Source organism: Trachinotus anak, unplaced genomic scaffold, assembly GCF_046630095.1.
Source record: "Trachinotus anak isolate AG129_WGS33_773 ecotype Australia unplaced genomic scaffold, CSIRO_AGI_Tana_v1 ptg000019l, whole genome shotgun sequence".
Taxonomy (NCBI): domain Eukaryota; kingdom Metazoa; phylum Chordata; class Actinopteri; order Carangiformes; family Carangidae; genus Trachinotus; species Trachinotus anak.
This window is the reverse complement of record NW_027273870.1, coordinates 24,846,848-24,865,879: the sequence shown is the minus strand read 5'-3', so window position 1 is coordinate 24,865,879 and position 19,032 is coordinate 24,846,848. Positions and strand designations below refer to the sequence as shown.

Genomic DNA, 19,032 nt, shown 5'->3' with positions numbered 1-19,032 from the left:
AAAAGTTCCTAAAGCTGCTTTAAATTAAACGAGGAAAAGGAGGAGGAAAGAGAAAGAAAATGTTATTTGACCAACAACATTATGTTGTGGTTTTACCAGAACCTTATGAGGACCCATTTCAGAGTCTATTAATGAAGTGATAAACAGAGAACACCATCGCTCCAAGTGAGCAGCGTGAGAACAGAGGATACAGAAACAGAGATACTAAGAAACATTCTTTAATTTTTCCCCCTTTCCAAGGAAATATTTCAGGATTTTTAAACTTTATCTTATACAAAAATGTACACGTCTGTTTAACGTTTACACCGTTTGCATTAGAACATACTTTGACATTGTTGCAGGGTTGACACAGTTACAAAACATTCAACACAAAAGTAAAGAAAAACAATACTTTACAAAACAAAGAAAACAAAAACACAAGCACCTCATGAAGGGTCAAAATGCCACCAATCATAAATATCACATTATCATTGATAAGCTTATATGATAAAACTGGAGGAGTTGACAGAACTTACATTTCTTTTAAAATGGAAAAAATATCTGACTGCATTAAAATACTAAATAACCCTGACATTGTAAACTACAGGACCTGTCAAGTGGTATTTTATCTCTCACAATTTATGAAAACGGATTCACAGGGATACAAAGACTAAAGAAAAGGTACATCTCCCTCACATGCACAAACTCGCACACAACTCACGCTCACAAAATTTAAGACTGATTCGAGGTGACGCGTCATTAAAATTGATGAATGTTTCCAGAGTGATAGCATGGCTGTGATGGCAGATTCCAGTCTGGACACATCAGAGGATAAATGAACATTTGTGTACTTTAGATTTTCAATATCTTACGGTGTATTTGTGTGTGGGTGTGTTTACTCAGAAGAGTTTCCTGCTCCTCTGTGGTACAAGATCAAAATATGGCAGCTGTTGTTATGGCTTGTGTTCTCTCTTTCAATAACCCAGTCCAGTAGTTTGGCTGGTAGCTTTGGACACGGTATCCACAGCTGTTGAGTGAACGAATGAATTTAGGGCATGCACCACTCCCAGTGATGTACGACCTTACAGGAAGTGCCCCAAGTGCTTACAAAGAGCAGGAGCCCAGTGTGGGACAGTGGCCTCTCCACTCCCCACCTCTTGCTACCACACTTCTGGGACTTCAAACAGCGATGTTGTCGATTCAGCCGCTGTACAAAAGAGGGAAAGACAAGATAAGAACAAGAAACACATTTCAAGTACCTTCATTTGCAAGTGATCACACAGAAATGTTATTGATTGGGACATTAAACCCTTTGAAATGTCTCAGCAACTATTTGATGGATTGCCATAAAATCTGGTACAGACATTTAGGAAGGAATGTAATTAATCTAGTGTCAGCCTGTCAAACGAATGAAATTTCCCCATCACCTTCAGCTGTACTTTGTTTCATGCAAGTTGATGCATTTTTGTGTTAGCGTTTTGTATTTAGCAACTTCAGAGTCGCTAGCATGGCTGTAGACTCCCTGTCTTGTTTTGCTCAGTTTTAAATCTTTATGAACAGTTTTTAAGTCACCACCTTCCTGCATCATTTGGCTATAAGCATCAATTCTTCTACTCAGAAATGCCATCAGTTTGCATGTTGGTAGTATAACACATGTTCTAAGACAGCATTTATGAGGAGGAAAAAAAGTTTCTGTCTGTACGTTTTCCCACATACAACAAATAACTGAATGGACAGAACACTGAAGAATATATGAACCATGCTGACAGGGCACTCTGGGCCCTAGTAGTCGGCAGCCCACGATTTTAGCTGACATTTACATTTTGTGACATCTATGTGCTGAGAAGTCATGCTCCATTAGCTGTTTTTGATGTAGAGACAAATAAAAATTAATTACTTTTGACACTGAAGAAATAAACTGAATGTCATTTTCTATGGTTTCTTGGTGGATTAATGTGTAATGACATTCATTTGTAATGGATGTCAGACTGAAAGGGTTAACGAGCGCTGACAAACACACACCTTCAGACTTCTTTTTCTTGTTCTTTTGACCTTTCCTCCCGTGGACTGTCTGGGCTTGTTGCCAGGTGACCGTCCCGTCAGCATCATTGGTTGGATCTGTGCCCTGAGGACTTTCCTCCTCATCAGGGACTGGACTTAGCCCTGCTGAATCTGAAGCGTCTCTGCAGGGCACAGCAGCCATTAAGAGGGTTAAATCACAGCAAACAGGATTAACAGTAACAGGATGAATGACCACCTCCATTTCACTTACGTTGTCTTTAGCCATCCCTCTGATGTCTTGCTCTCGACAGCATCAGCATTGGCCTGTGCACTTGTATCTAGGGAACACAAAGACAACTGGAGCATGAGAGGCTATGTTAAACCTCCTTAAATGGAAAGTACATTTTACCTTTTAATTCACAGGACTGGCAGAGCACACAAGCAAAAAATACAGAAAAATGAGGCATTTAAAGTGAGGAGGGATACACTCAGTGTGATGCACCAAGAGGACGATGTTGTCAATCCAGAATGCATCTGACCTGTCTGTTCTGGAGCAGGTGGCCATAAATAAAATATAAAATCTGATCTTAAACTAATTACTCAGCCTTGGTTGTGATGATTATCCAAAATGCCACCTGCCGTCTTCCTCAGGGCACAAGGAATCTGTGCTAAGTACTTTCCTATGGGAAACCCGCATGTTGCCATGCTACGGCAGGAAAGTACGTATGCATGCATGTGTTCACACACCATCAGTTTTCATCTTCTTGCTGCCAGTGCTATCCGGGTAGGAGTAGTGACTCCAGCCGTCTGTAATTACAGGTTCTCCGCTCCCCTGCTCTCCCTGAACTGGACTGATGCTGCGTTTCCTCAAACCCCTGCAAAAAAAAATTAAAATAGGCCATACATACATAACCTGCAGAAAATCCAAGGCAACAGGTAAATCAACAATATTATGCTGAAAACAAAAGTAGTGCACAGTATCACAGGCATACCTGGGATATCCAAAACCACTAGAAGTAGTGGAGGTGTAGTGAGGTTTCACCCAGCCGTCCTCTCCCCAGGTTTTGGGGGTCTGGCCGACCTTCTCCTTCTCCTGCTGCTGCTGCTTGCCCTGGACGTACTCTGCATATGTCTGGATCCTGTAGCTCTCTGCATAGCGGCTGGTGTTCATAGCTGCGGGATGAGAGGAACACGTTAACAAGCTGCGTCAACATTTTTTTGTTCAGATGACAAGAGTCCAGTGAGGTGTGAGGAAGGAAGGTCAAACTCACCTATCTGTACCTGGTCCGTTTGACTTAGGGACACAAATGCTGATGTGTCATCAATCCATGAAACCTGGATGTTCCCTGCGTGGAAAAGAGAAGCAGAAAGTGAGTGATAAATTATAGTTTCATACCGGTTTGCGAGCAAAACCTGCCAAAAAAAAAAAAAAAAAAAAAAAAAAAAAAAAAAAAAAAATCACATCTTACCAAAGGCACTAAAGAGCTGGTAGAGGTCACTCGTCTTCCATTCTTTTGGGAAGGTGACATACAGGACGTGGTCTCTTTTGGGTTGCACTGTAGGAGCAGAAGAGAGCCGCAGAAAAAACAGTGAAGGGTGAGGTGGAGAAGTGGCAACAGCAGTTTTAAATTTCATAGAGATATTTCATATCAATGCTGAATCAAAAGAAAATCAAAAGCTTTGGTTAACAAGTAGCTGAGAAACTGAAGCACCTATAAGGACAAGACACACTGTTAAGATGATAGCATATCAGGCCTGAGGGTTTATTTTGGTGCTTTTCTGCCACTTCAAAAAAAAAAAAAAAAGGTTAACTTCCTGCAGCTTTAACTTCTTGAGACCTGACAAGGCCAATTTTAAATGTTTTTAAAAATTGTGCATTGTTGACATCGATGTTTGCTAGCTTACAGTCTTCCTCTTCACTCCCTTTGCAAGTGCACTGCTACATTTCTTTCTGCCACCCAGTCATTCAGCAGAAGAGTGTGAATCTGGTGGCAGTAATGTGTGTGCACAACCACTTGTGCAAGTATTGCTTCTTAGTGCTACTACCGCTCAAAATCTCCACAGGGTATCTTTAAGTATAGCAAAGCTTCTAAGCAGTGGTTAATGCAACAATCTTAACATACAGCTGTGCTGTGCTACAATATTTTACTCACAATCTGGTCCTGTGATGTTGAGGTAGGGAATATCTATTATCCTCATCAGGAAAAGCCTTGAGAATAGAAAGTAGAATTACAAACCTTTCATTTAAGTCTTTTAACGGTTAATCAAAGAGCAGCAAATGAATTCAAATGAATCTCTTACTTGTTGAAGAAAGGCTCAATGAGTTTGGATCGAGCAGAGATGTAAGCTTTTGGTGGAGTCAAAAAAGAGCCTGAAAAGAGAGGGTGAAGCACACCAACTTAGACAATATGTATTTAGACACATTTGTATATTTGCAAATAGGACCCGTGTGATTGTGTGTGTTACCCAGGTAGTTGGCCATGGCGATGAAACAGAGGCCAGTAATGTAGGCATCGTACCCTGCCTCATGGAGCTGCTCCTGGGCGGTGTCATAGCTGGGGAACCCCTCGGCTGTTTCTGGAACGGCACAGAGAAGGAAAGGTGTCAGCAGGATTTAATACAGTGAAGAATACTTCAAGCAAGTTTCAGTGCATCAACTCACCAACTTGTGGTGACTTGAAGGGGTTTTCCTTCAGCTGTTTCTCCAGCTCTGCCAGAGAGGTGTTACTGATCAGCTCCTGCAACACAAAAAAAGTTAAAAACAACTTGTTAATGTTATCGTTTAGAGACACAAAATCATGATTGTGCTCAGAGATCATTGTTAAGTCGATGTGCACTGTCAAGCCATATTAATAACCTATCAAATAAGAGGATTGTAATGAGCACAACTTAAAAATCATGGTCAACTTTACTGTTCTCTTGTTGACAAGAGAAATTTGATCTGCTTCACATAAGCTCTCAATATACAGTAATTATACAGTGCAGACAACAAACATGCAACTAAACAAAGACAATATGCCAAAGAAATATAAGTTAAAATGTCTACCTTAAATGGCTGAGTGGAAGCCATCAGCTTTGTGTCCAGAAGTCTGCAGGTTAATGTGTAAAATGGATAAATAACACACTGAATGACAAAAAGCAAAAGAAAAGCAGCTGTTGTGAAGACACAAAAACAAATTTAGCACAAGAGTGAAATGTTACCTTGGGAAGACACACATTGTGACCTCTTTAAAGTCTTGAAGATCCTGGAGAAAAGAGCATTGGCATAAATTATGCATAGAGGACATTACTTAGCTTTAATCTGCTAGTTTGTGTAGCAAAACGCTAAATATTTAGCAGCCAAAAAGGCTGCATATCTAAAATATCCATCTTGAGTGTGTACCTCTGGAAGAGGGCAGTAGAACTGGTGGATGGTGTGCATCACATCCAACAGCATGTTGTGGCCAACCACAAGTTTGCCCTGTGTGTCAGATGACATGGGTTAGGGGCACAAGTCGGACTTACCAAAGCCAAAGACATTTCACCACTAAAACACTGAACTGGCTATAAAGAGGCAAAACTGTAAGTTAAATAATGTATCTGGTAAACTGTGATTCATGAGAGTCTATACTTTGGAGTGCAACTGTTTTATTCATGTGTGCATGTGTAACTCAAAACCTATAACTATAAGAGGCACTTAAAGCTGAAGAGGTGGAGGTTGACTCACAGATTTAGAGATGGCGTGGACAACCCTGGAGAAGCCAACAGCATCATTTAGCTCCTCCTGTTGGGGGAGGAGACGTGTGGGGTAAAAATATTACATGTAATCAGACAGTAGTGCAGTCTCCTTCACAACAAGGTCACAGAAAAAACAAGGCAAAAAAAGCTGTATGTATTTCCACATTCAATACATTACTGTGATCAATAGAACAAGAGTTTGACTGGGACATTTGAGATTTGTATGAAGCTCACACTCACCTGCTCTCTCTCCAGTTTCTGCTGCTCCCTCCTCTTCCTCTCCTCTTCATCCACTTTGCTGACCTGGATGTATCTCTCCTTCTGCAAACATACAGAAATTACATCAATGAGACTACATACACACAAAAACAAGAATCAGAATCTGGTTTATCGTCAAGTAGGTTTTCAACATACAAGGAATTTGTTTTGGATTTTTGGTGCATAACAATAAATGTGTTAAGAAGAAAAGAAATATAAGGAAATATAAAGATAAAAACAAGCAACTACTGCAGGTCAGCTTAAATATAAATAGAAACATTTTACAATAAAAATGTGAGGAAATATTATAGAAAACACACACACACACACACACACACACACACACACACACACACAAATAGGAGGCAAGATAAGTTGAAATAAAACATGTTCTAACCTTCTCTGTTTCCACGGTTTCCACATGAAGTCCCTTGGGAAACCTGTGAGAACAAGGAAAATGTTAAATATACGACAAACCAAAACCATAACAACAATAATAGCCAAGTGGTAAGTGACACTCACTTCCAGTTCAGGGTCTGGTATATCAGCTTCCTCTGAAACCTGGTAAGGAAACATGAATATATGCACAGATTAAAATACAAAATCACCATGGAAAAGACAAACAGTGCAGATGTGGCTTTTGAGATAAAGGCTAGATTACCCAGTACATGGCTCCAGGTCCAAAGTCTTCTCTGAGTTAGTGAAGAGGGCCTCAACTCTCTCTCTGTGTGGAAAAATAAGAGTAGAAATGATCAAAACAGAGGGTGAGATGCCAACATAATTGCTTCTGGTTAGCAAATTTCATCTTTCCAGTCATTTGTAATCACTCGAGAGTCAGTGTCACACTGGCAGCTTTGTGAAAAGGGAAGCACGACTGTTTTTTCAGTGATGTCCCCCACATTGTCCTGGACACTCAGCTGCTCCCCAGTCAGTTTAGAGATTTAGAGTAGTATGACTCTAGGTCTATTCATTTATTTATACCAAGGAATCCTGGGGCAGTACTGGGGGGGCTTCCTGCTGGCTGGCAATGCCCAGTTTATCCTCAAAGAAATGTAACCAGGTCACCTAATCTTGGTGCCATTAGTATGAAGGAACTAAGCTACCACCACTATGAATAACCTCCCTCTCATCCTCATACACACACCCACCCTGTCACTACAGAGCTCTTCTTTGAACCACCATGGTCTGAAACAAGAGACACAATGCTGCCTTGAGTGTAAATGTTTACTCACACTTGGAATCTAGTACTTCTTGTACTGTAACACTTACATCACCCTGTTGATGAAGTCTTTATGTTCCTCGGGTACATTTGCAGGGCCTTTGGAGGACGATGGGGAGATGTAGGATGGTGTCCCTACACCGTTAGCATGTTGATTCCTCCTCTCCTCTGTCTGCTCCCTCAGCTGGGCTTCCTCGTCTTGATTTAGGTATGGGATTCCTTTGAAAACCAGAAAAATATGAGTGTCACTTCTGTGTAGTGAGCTGAAGTTCTGCGGTTGCTCTACCCACTGACCCTCCTACAACAGCTGCAAAACTAAACAGTTTACACTGCAATACTGCATTCCATCAAAATAAACTTTGAGATACAGAGTCCATGTTCTGGAGAGTCTACTGCAAGATGAAAAAGAGAATTGCTGGGTATTAGTTTCAGCAAGATGTCATGCATTTTAAGCTACTCAATGTTGTCAACAACAACAGCATCAACAGCACTGGTTAAACAGGAACATACAAGTGAACCAGAGCAAATCGATGCTCTCGCTGGTTCTGCTAAGCCTCTGCAGCTTTTATGTGTAATTACGTTGTTGAAGCTGTGAAAGCAAGTGGTAGTATAATTCTCTACCTACTCTGGCAATGTGGACACCACAGTGTTGAAAATAAAGACTTTCCCCAGACTCTAATAGTGAACTAGGGTTCTGCACAGGGCACCCTAATAATTAGGCTGCACTGACATTTCATCTGGCAGAGGCCCAGACTCAGGCTAACAGAAGACCACTATCACAAGTCTGAGTGCAGAGCAAAAGGCAGAGAAGCAGCTGTTCCTGAACTAGTGACAGATGACAGCTTTTCTTACTTAATACTGAGGCTGTGTAATGTACAAAAATGTTTAAAGAAATTGTGCAAAAACCAAAACCCAAGTTGTAGCACTGATTTGAGAAGGACACACACACAACACATTTTCTTTTTAACAAAATTAATAAAACTTTCTAAATGTCTTAACAAAAACATGAGAATGTTGCCTAAATGAATAGCAATATGTAATTAATAAGATTTTAATTAAAAAAAAAAAAAAAAAAAAAATGTAAAAAAAATCCAGAGATAAACTACCAGTTATTTAAAAGTGTGACACATGATGCTATAAACTCGAATCAGTTTAGCAGCATGTTGAGGTTAGACACCCAGCACTACCTTGACATTATGAGACAGCAAAGCAAAAAAGAAATATCAGTGTTATTTCATGTTACACTCACCGTGACAGAACACCTTGTTGAAGTCAAATCCCTGACTGGCCAGAAAGTCAATACTGGAACTCTGAAATGAAAAAAATGATCTTCCAACTTTGAAAAGAAAAAAACAAAACAAAAAAACAAAACAAAAAAAAAAAAAAAAAAACCTAACATCGAAATAATCGTTTCACTGCTGACCAAGCAGGAACAATTTAAAACCATCTTAAACATTATAACACTGACTTACTTGACAGATGAACTTTATGTCAGGGGATGTCCTGTTGAACGGTTTCGGGAATATATAAAAATTAAAAGGCTTCGTGATATACCTATAGAGACATGATAAGAGGAAACAGAAAAAAGTGAGGATAACAGCTGGATCACTTCCATTTTTAATTCTTAGTTGACAAATGTTTTTGCATAAAACCCAACAATGGCACTGGCAATGGAACTTAGGATAAATCAGTTGGTACACAGTGAATGTTCTGGGGCCCTGAGGCAGTGGGCCACTTGGTAATCCAGCATTGCGTTAATTCAGGAGATGGCACAGGGCGTAATTGTTATTTGTCAGTCTAACAATACACACAAATTTATCTTGTTCAGATACTGTGCCCAAAAACTGTTGCCCAGAGGACTCGCAACAAGTTGGCTCTTTCTCTGTACCTGATGAAGAACCAAGTTGATCTCAAAATACTAACCCTTTTCTTAATGTGAAGAGTGAAAAAACAATGTTGAGAGATAATACATCTAAACATCTAGACTTGAAATTCTGTGTGTGTTCTTATCTGCAATCATCACTCACTTTGACTTGGCCTGGTCGTACTTGAACGTACATAGTCCAAACTGGAACAGCAGAAAGTCCATGGAATGCTGGTGGAGACAGAGAGAGAGAGATTTAATGAGATAAAACAAACAATAAATAATCAAGAGACTGCTGAAGGACCATGAAGGGAAACTGGGAGTTTTCAGCCTCTTCCTTGTGTGCATGGTTTGTCCTTGCATCTCCCTCTGTGGCGTTTGCTCTTTTAACCTACATGTGTGAATGGTGTGCTTAAGTTTTGCCTCTTGTGTTTCTGTAGTCTGTCCTCTTTCCAGGTTTCCATGGTCCTATCTGTCTGGCTGCATGTGGAATTTGCTTGATCATACTGTCCACACTGTAAATCTACTTTGTTGCTCTATTCTGTGCACGTGGCATCTACTGCATGTCTGCCCATCCTGGAGAAACATTCCTCCTCCTCAAGGTTTCATCTATATTTTCTCCTGTCAAAGGCTGTTGTGGTGAGTTTTTCCTCATCCAGTTCAAGGGTTTAAGGAGAGAGGGTGTTGTATGCTGTACAGATTGTGAAGCACTTTGATTTGTGATCTGTGATATTGAACATAATACCACAGATAATATATTGATATCTTGACTTGACTGGAGGTGTGTAGTAATTAACAAACTCTGCAAACCTTCTTCAGCTTCGTGTATCGCTCCTCTGGTGTGTCGAGCCCGTTGGTTAGTGCACTGACATTAGGACCGTCGCTTATCCCTAAAAAAAAAAAACAAAACAAAACAAAACAAAAAAAAAACACATGTCACATATTTACAGACACAGCGTCGGGTATCTGCAGTCTCCACTCCTGCTAAAACTCTTCCGCGGTTACCTGAAAATTCTCCATCGATGGCAAGGAAGTCAGCCTCCTCTATGGCACTGTACACTGTGTTCAAGCAGCCTTTATAATCTGGGAAAAAAAGTAAAAGTGCATTAATACTCGCAGGTTAGCGTGATGTGGAAAGCATGCTAGCCAGCACAGGAGCGCACAAGCCCGCAGCCGTGCTCGTTTCCTCGCAGCTACCTAGCTAGTTAGCTAGCTAGCAGCACAAACACAAAAATCAAAGAGCCTGAAGCAGCATAAATGCATCTCATGTCACTACTCCGTTGTACAACTCCATGATGTAAATGGCGAACTAGAAAAAAATCAAGTGTGCGAAATGTGGCTGGCTACTTACTTTTCCGTGTCACCTCCATCCCTGCACAATGACTGAACCCGGCTGACAGCTAACACCAACTAGCCACCGTCAACGGGCTTTTAACCGTTTTACAAACACTTCCGGGCCGCTGCTGCCAGACAAAGTGCCGCCGTGAAGCTGCGGTGTGCCTATACAGTCTATTCGTTCGCTGTTTTAGTTATTTTAGGTACAAAATTATATTAATTACAATAAATATATCCGGTTATTTATTACAATACGCGCTGACTGCAGTTTTATAGCGGACTGACAATGAAGGGATGTAAGGACATTTACTCAATTACAAATTAGAGGTTCTTGTACTCAACTACATTCACCAAAGTATTGCACTTTTTACTCCACTACATTTGTCTTACAGCTTCAGTTACTTTACAAATGTATAGATATTTATATCCATTGTTGTTGCTGTATGTGTGCAATACATACTTGGCCAATAAAGCTGACTCTGATTCTGAAATCAAGATTTTTACATACAAATCATATAAAGAGTTGAAAAAATATGATATTGTGATAAAGATTAAACTACTTCTACTTCTGCTATTTAGATCCACAGTATCTATCTATCTATCTATCTATCTATCTATCTATCTATCTATCTATCTATCTATAAATCATTCACTTTTTAATATTTCAGGATTACAATTAAAGATCATAAGGTCACAAAGTTATGGACATCTTAGATTTTGTAGTTAGAAGTTCTCCAGCAGATTGCAAACAGATTGCAAGCAGTGCATCCAAACAATGTTTGTGAAATGTTAATTTTATCTCGTCTATTTTTATTGTAATTCTCATCCATTGTGAAGAAGGCTCTAGCAGGAACCCTGGGCCTGGGGCCTTTCTGTGTGGAGTTTGCATGTCCTCCCTGCGTCATGCACGTTAGGTTAATTGGTGACTCTAAATTGCCTGTAGGTGTGAATGCGAGTGTGAATGGTTGTTTGTCGCTATATGTCAGCCCTGTGATAGACTGGCATCCTGTCCAGGGTGTACCCCACCCTCGCCCAATGTCAGCTGGGATTGGCTCCAGCCCCCCTGTGACCCTGTACGGATAAGCGGTATTGATGATGGATGTGATCATTATTTCTGTCTCAACCCCTGGATTTGTTGTTACTTTGTGTTTCTCTGGATATCTGTATTTATCTATCTATCATTTTATCACAGTTTGCAGCTGTGGCGCTCAATGCAATGCTACACTTGTATGTTTATACACCTAAGAATCTAACTATCTTAACAGCCTCTCTTTGCCTCATTGTGTCTCTTCTTGTATTGCTGAATGTCCTTTGTGCACAATCAAGCTTAGGGTGCATCAAATTTAAGAAGGTAGATGCTCCCAAAATGTAGCTCTGCTGTCAAATCATGCAGGGAAATGAAAGAATATTAGTCACAAAAAGAAATCTAGAGAAGGTGTAACTGAAGACACAAAAAGTAGAATACTTCATTATGCTTGCCTAACATATTCCTACCAAAAGCCACAAAAGCGGCCTTTCACAAGAGCAGATTTTGTGGGTATTACTATGGATCATGATTGTATCTGCTATATTTTTAAGTTCCTGATGTGGTGTTAAGTAATGTTTCTGACGTCAGCCTGGCAATGCAGCTGCCTCTGAGTTTCATAGAGAAAGAACAGTTCCTGCAATTATTGTATTGTATAATGAATATATAAAGTCTTTTTCAGGGAAAAGCGTCTTCACATTAAAAGCAGGGGTGATTTGTTCTCTCCAGTGAAATGCAAAGACAGCAATTCAAAAAGTACAGATGGGGATTTTTTTTTCTTTAATGAAAGGAAGCAGCCACAAAAAGGTTTCAGCTTTTATGTCTAATGTTTTCTCTGGGGGTGGAAAACTGTAGAATAATAATTTTTTGACAGAATCTTACAAATGTGGAAATCAAAGTCTTTGCTAGTCCTCAGCTTTAAGGCCTTTAAACACATAACAGAAATCTATATTATCTTACTATAATGCAAATATAGTTGTTTATGTATGCAGTGAGCTTCATTTTGTATGCCTTTGTTTGTAGAGTTTTACTACCTTGGAAGTAGACAGGCTAAACACTCTCTCTAGATTATTATTATGATATATTTGTCAAGATGACAACAAGCAGGGCAGAGCATCTTACTTCAGAACAAACAAAAGAAAATCCAAGATGGAGGAAACAAACAAACATCAAGATGACATGCAATTTGATGTACAGGTTGGTGTTGAACCTGGTGGGCATTTTTGCCTGCAGCACCTCCGCCAATGCCTTGTGCAAAAAACCAAAAAAAAAAAAAAAACCAAAAAAAAAAAACCCAGAACAAACAAACAAAAAAAAAAAACAGGCAACCGGTCTGATTGATTTTCACTCCTTTAAGCCCAGTACATGTCCTGGTGGCGGAGTGATAAGAGAGATTTCTCCCTGCCTCCCACTGCTAATGACTGAGGTGTTGCCTGGCCCCCAACTCCTATTTCTCCTCCTCAGCCACAGCCAAAGGCTGCCCTTCTCGGCCTCCTCTGCCAGATCTTAAATGCCTTTGTTGATGGTTTATAGATGTTGAGGAGCTGATGAAACCCTGGCATCCCTCCCTCCATAGGGTGAACAAAACCCCTCCAGTACACTGGTCCAACAGGTGAGAGTACTATGACTGGTTCCTCTCATAGGTAGCCTCTACCACCTTTTCCAATGGGGTCCTGAGTTTTACGAATGGGACGTTCTTGGTGGCCACAGACTACATCACTATGTCAGGCTGGAGTGACATATGAGGTGCTTGGCTGAAGAGGAGGACCTGATGTTTGCATCCTACCTGCATGTCTCAATAACTTCAGCCAGTTCTCTCAGGACAAGGCAATGCTGCCATTTGTAGTTCCCCTCCTTTCTTCCAGGGTGGCCTTTGACCAGAGGAGAGATGCTTCAACCAGCCCCAGGCCTGCCTGATCCTCCTGGACTCTGCTGACAACCTTGCGATGCTTCAGCCTGCTGATTACCTCATTGACCTCTTTTTTGGGGTCTCCACTTCCTCCCAGTTCATATGGGGACATCTGCAGCTCTCACCAGCTGGTCAATGGACTCCTTCATTTCCAGGACCAGCTGTGTCTTCTCCTGCTTATGAATATGAATCCACATGCATATCAGCCAGAGGGGCCTGTACAAAATGTACCCATTTGACGTAGCAGAGGTTCACCCAAAAAACACAGAAACTCCATAAAGTGCTATACATAGAAAAGGTAACAAGATGCAACATAAAAAGTACATCATTAAAAAGTCATCATAAAACTACATAAATACATCCAAACCACTGCTAAACCACGCAATTGAGTGATATTTAGGAATGACTTCGGAGGCATCACCATTGGGTGAATTGGTAACATCAACTTTGTACTTGACGCGGAGCTGGCTCTGGTCAGTCCTAGCCAGGCCATCTGAGAGCTGTCTCTGAGCTACTCTCGCCATCTGCCTGTCCGGGAGCTCTGCTGTGTAGGCTGTGGACAAGGTTGTCTGGACAGCAGTAGAATCTCTTCCCCCGCCTACGACAAAGATGGTGTTGTCGCTTCTGATCCCTTTCCAGGGAGACAGGCTTTGCCACTTGGAGGGCTTGATCTTCATTCTAGCCCACGTTCATAGGCTCATCAAGCCTGTTCAGCAGCCTTGATGTGCATTCTGCTGTCTGGAGCATGGTTGTGATGTCGTCCATGTAGCCTCTCAATGGCATTTTCACTCCTCCAAGTATCTGTCTCACCCCAAAGAGGATGATTTAAACAGGATTGCACATCCCATGGCGATACCTCCTTCCAGCTGTTGCCAGATTGTGGTGAAATCTCGGCTGTACCTTGAAGTATTTTGCTAGCAAGCTTCTGATGCATTTAAGGATGTAGAAAAAAGGGGGACAGGACCATATGCATTTGCATGGGCCAGTCACATGACATGCATGTCACCTTTCTCTCTTAGGCCTCTGGATCTGCTGCACCCCTGCTTCTGGCAGCCATTTTTCATGAGGAAGTTGGTTATCCTCTTGGCCACGATAGAGAAAAAAAACAATTCTGCTTCATTCAGAATGAAGACTGCAGTTTTTTATGCAACTGATGAGGTTCTAGAGGATTTTCAGGATGCCAGGGTAGTTCTTGCAGAGCTCGTATAGCATACCACTGGGCCTTAGAGCTGATGCTGCTCTCGCCTTTCTGGCGACCTCTGTCATCTCACAAGTAAAGATATAAGTGACGTGGAAAAATAGGTCAGAGCAGAGCACATCATGGTGACAAATGCTTGCGTAAGTCATAAATGGCAGGGCAAATTAAACAGATGTAATTAAGTATGGTTGATGAGTGGGAGTTAGAAGGTATGTGTGTTTATGTGTGTGTGTTGAACCTCAACAGAGGCCACTTGAATCACAATTGATCTATGGGATGTCTTTGTTTTTGAATGACCTTTCAGGGTGTCATTTCAAATTTACTGCTGTTATGGTTTTTCACTCTACAGCAGACTGGTGAAAACCGATATATCCCTGAAAAACTGCAAACATACTCAGGTTAATCATACTTTACTTTGGTCAGTCATAATGTGGTTTTAAGGTCAGTCATACATGTGAACAGAAATGTCACCTCTACCAGCTGAGCCAAACCTGAGAGAAAATATACCCTGAAATGTTTTCCCATTCTTTTCCCCATCAGACATCAGTGCACTGCTCTGGTCAGTGAGTAAGTGATAACACGCTTGCTTTAGTTTGACTCAGCCTGGTTCCTATCAATCTCAGGAAATCAGTTTCTCCAAATGACTTTTGCTCCTGTTTGAGCAAAGTGCAGTAAAATTTGTAATACTCAGAACATTTGAAGCATTTTAAAAAATGTTTTGGGGCCATTTTCTCTTTTAATGGATAGATTTTTTTGAAGTCTATCTATATATACACTGTAATAGTTTTTGGTCACTGTAATTGCTCCTTCTGTCCAAACTGGCTGCAAAGAAATCCCTTCTTAAAGCTATGTAATGGGTGATTGGGGACAAACTACACACTCCCTATTCTGTGCAAAAATACATTCTAAAATTCAGCTGAAGCTAATGTTTTATTAATAAATCAAAGGGACTAGTTGTCATTTTTCTGTGCTGCTGAATGTGGTTTCTTGCTGGGAGTGGGTGGTGGTGATTGCTGGTTGACAAGTGCTTCGGCCATCGTTGCATTTACAAGACAAGAGGTTATAAAACATCCTCTGAGCAGTGCTATACACCCTAATGGTGAACTGGAGGCTACAGTGAGTCGCTAGCTGGTTAGCAAAAAAAAGAGTTGACATTGGTGTTGCTTTCCACCTCTAGAGACAGCTCTTGACAAGTAAAGGAATGAAGTTTGATGATGAACTCACTACATTTCTTCTAGACTGGTAAGTAAACAGCTGTTAATGCTCACGTTGGCCGTGTAGCAATAGCATAACCTAGAAAAAGTTTAAAAGTAATTTTTACACAGAATGAGGATTTTGTCACCCATTACTTACATTGAAATTGCTTTAAGAATAGGGATGCAAATCACAAATCCCTTTCATTCGCATCACTGGTCAGAGGCAGCTCAATACATACAACAGTATAGATGAGAGCCATCCTCACTTCTTAAGTACAGTATCTCCAATATGTTGTCAACTGAACTTTAGCTGTTCAGGTCAGTGCAAAGCTGGCCGATACAACCGCTGCTAATGAATGCTGAATTGAAAGCGATTTCAACGTACAAATGGGCATGTCAGTTTTGTTTTAAGGCCGGCTCAAAACCTGTGAACCTGTCCTTTAATGGGCAGTGACAGTGGAGTGATGACAGGAAATGAGAGGAGAGAAAGAGAGTGATGGGGAGTGACATGCAACAAAGGTTCCCAGTCACACATGAACTAATGCAGTCTCATGGCAGCATCCAATCCTTGGCCTTTCAGAATTAAGGTCAGTAGTAGTGATACCTGCAGTATATACAGTATGTGTATATAATGTGTTAGGAAATATGATGTGTGTTTCACAGTTGCTAATATTTACTAGTCAAACTCAAAGCCAGGATTTAACCCATTTTGGGGCCTCATGGCAAAGATAGGCCGTGTGCAGAGTATACGGAGCCAGACACCTGTCAATCTACACAGGTCAGCAACATTACATTTTGCCTGCAGTCCATATCCAACCACTCCTGTTTAGGGATGTGCAGCATGAAACTGAATTTCCAATTTGATCCACTTTATTATTCAGTCTAGATCAACTATGGTGGCAGATGCCAGGAACACTTATACCGAGGCAAATATGCTAATTTAAGATGTGTTATTTATGTAAGATGCCTACAACAGCCTGTATTGATAAATCAATTTCATCCACACCTTCTAGTTTTTTCAAGGCATTTTTTTCTGCTGCTTTCTTCTTGTTTCTGGCACTGAATTGTGATGTCCCACTTTCTAATACGGGTCACTAATCTCTGATAGGTTCAGCTGTTTTTCCAACACAACACCAGACCTGTTTGAACTGTAGAGAAAATCAGAGATATGGACTAGATCAGGTGCATTCGGTTTATAGGTGTAGCTTTATAAAGTATCTTTACTGCACAGGTTTGTGAATCTGCACAGAGTCTAGGTTCTGCTAATAAATGTAATTTTGATGTTGGCTCACCCAGTTGAATTATTTCCTGTTGAGTCAAGTTGCGGAGGTGCAGATAGGGCACTTCAAAACAAGGCAGGTTGGATCTTGACAAACCGATAATGAGACAGCAGTCTCAGGGAGTTATCGGGGGAGAACATCAGCAAAGCCCTGTGTGCTTGGTAAAGGTGAAACAATACAATGTAATCCTGGCTGTTCATTCATCCCTGAACCGGACAGGCAGTTTAGAAATTGGATAGATTAAAAGATTTAAGTTTAAGGTGGATTTCGGGAGGTGAACAGGTAACAAAACAACACTTTTATATGAACAAAGGCAGTAACTGTTGGTGGTATCATCGGTTTAAATCAAATCCACATGCTAGTATGTGACTTTTTAAATCCCAACAATATGGTTCCTCTCCCCATGAATGTGATGGGTGTGGTAGTGAAGTCTAACGTGATCAACATGAACTGATAATGTTGCAATAATGAAATTGAATTTTAAATATCTAGGCCAGATTTTTTCGGGCGTTCTATAGCTCACCCCTGCTGCCTGCTTTGATTTACTGTAATGTAATAAACCTATGTCAAAAGTCAAACTTTTAGTAGAAAATAAATGTGATTGGATGTAATCAGTGGTGGAATGTAACTAACAGCATTTACTCAAGTGCTGTCCTTAAATAAAGTTTTGATCCAATTTCTTTGACTCCTCTAAATTTATTGGACAACTCAAGTTACCTTTAGGATTAAAATTTTACATGAAATTATAAAATACAATGCATTGCTAAAGGTTACCCTCCCTTTGCAACCCAGATGTCTTTTGTTGTTTGGAGTTCTATCAAAAAGATTTCAAATCTAAACTTAGACCTTAGGTATAACTTTCACATATTTCACCAAAGAAAATCAAATATTAGAGAAAAGTCTGAAAACTGAGAACAGATTTGTGTATCAGAGCTGTTGTTTCTTCATTTCTCTTCCATTAATCATTTCACCACCCCTCAAATTCATCTGATGGTGACCCACTGGAGGTGTGAGGGGCGGCCTCTAGTTTGGGAACAACTGGACTAATTTAAAAGCTTAAACTAGCTCCATCTCAAGCAGCTCCGACATTAAAATCCTGCTTAAAAAATTACATTTACATTTACATGTACTTATTTGATGTTTTTATCCAAAGCGACTTACAAGTGAAGGACAATAGTAAAGCTACAGTGCAGTGGGAAACCTTCATGTAAGTGGGTACCACATCTGTTTACTTAGTGCTGGGAAGGAAAAAGGGCATAGTAAGTGCTAGTTAGACATGTTAAGGTTTTAGGAAAGGAGGTGCTCTTGGAAGAGATGAGTTTTCATGAGATTCTTGAAAATAGAGAGGGACGCCCCTGCTCTGAGAGAACTTGGTGGCTCATTCCACCATCGGGGAACCACAGATGAGAACAGTCTGGACTGAAATTGCCTTGTGTGCAGGGATAGCAATTGAAGAAGACATTCCCTGGAGGAACGCAGTGGCCGAGAAGGAGCATAAGGCTGAATGATTGAGTTCAAGTGGATGAGTGCAGACCCAGAAGTCACTCTGCCTACACACTGATGCAATACATATTTTATGTGTATGATGTATTAAAAATATAATAATGTATTTTGCAAAACCTGCACATTTACTCTTTATACCTAAATGAAATACTTCTGTACTTTTTATTGAGTGGGATTTTGAATGCTGGACTTGTTCACTGTTATATTGGTCCTTATACTTATATATAAGATATAAGATTTGAAGAATATAAGATCTGAATACTTCCTCCATATGGTGAAGGTTGTTCTGATGCAACTTCTGAACAAAGTCTGTCATTTTTATTTCACAAAAAAACAGGCTAAATGCTGCACATTTTCTTTAACATCGCCTTTCTTCATACACTTCTTGTTTTGCTGTAACAGTTTCACATCTGCATACCCAATTAGAGATTTTCCATGAGATGACCTCTGCATCCCTTTTTATGTAAAACAAACCCAAACTTCATAAAGTGTCCTTTATGTTAGTGTAAACATTGCCACCACAGGAGGGCGCTATACGCCACAATTTCA

General features: G+C 40.5%; 1 protein-coding gene across 1 annotated transcript; it reads right to left on the bottom strand.

The window, feature by feature from the left end:
• Positions 1–202: 202 nt before the first annotated feature.
• parn (poly(A)-specific ribonuclease (deadenylation nuclease)) lies at positions 203–10,546 on the bottom strand. Its single transcript, XM_071503859.1, has 26 exons — positions 10,390–10,546; positions 10,044–10,121; positions 9,849–9,928; positions 9,202–9,269; positions 8,647–8,728; positions 8,424–8,484; positions 7,225–7,393; positions 6,617–6,679; positions 6,478–6,516; positions 6,353–6,395; positions 5,938–6,018; positions 5,687–5,743; positions 5,363–5,440; positions 5,182–5,225; positions 5,027–5,069; positions 4,643–4,718; positions 4,447–4,557; positions 4,282–4,351; positions 4,134–4,189; positions 3,450–3,536; positions 3,252–3,326; positions 2,973–3,153; positions 2,728–2,855; positions 2,252–2,318; positions 2,002–2,162; positions 203–1,186 (listed from the first exon to the last, which is right to left on the bottom strand). Exons 1-26 carry the CDS (start codon positions 10,406–10,408, stop codon positions 1,140–1,142), a joined length of 2,064 nt encoding a protein of 687 aa, XP_071359960.1. The 5' UTR covers positions 10,409–10,546; the 3' UTR covers positions 203–1,139.
• Positions 10,547–19,032: the final 8,486 nt, after the last annotated feature.

What these genes read in the sequence shown, in the direction of transcription:
- parn (XM_071503859.1), bottom strand. An exon ending in TCCACGCCATCTCTAAATCT is followed by an intron (nt 5,441 to 5,686) that starts GTGAGTCAACCT and finishes TCTGACACACAG; the next exon opens with GGCAAACTTGTGGTTGGCCA. An exon ending in CTTCCACTCAGCCATTTAAG is followed by an intron (nt 4,719 to 5,026) that starts GTAGACATTTTA and finishes TTTGTGTTGCAG; the next exon opens with GAGCTGATCAGTAACACCTC.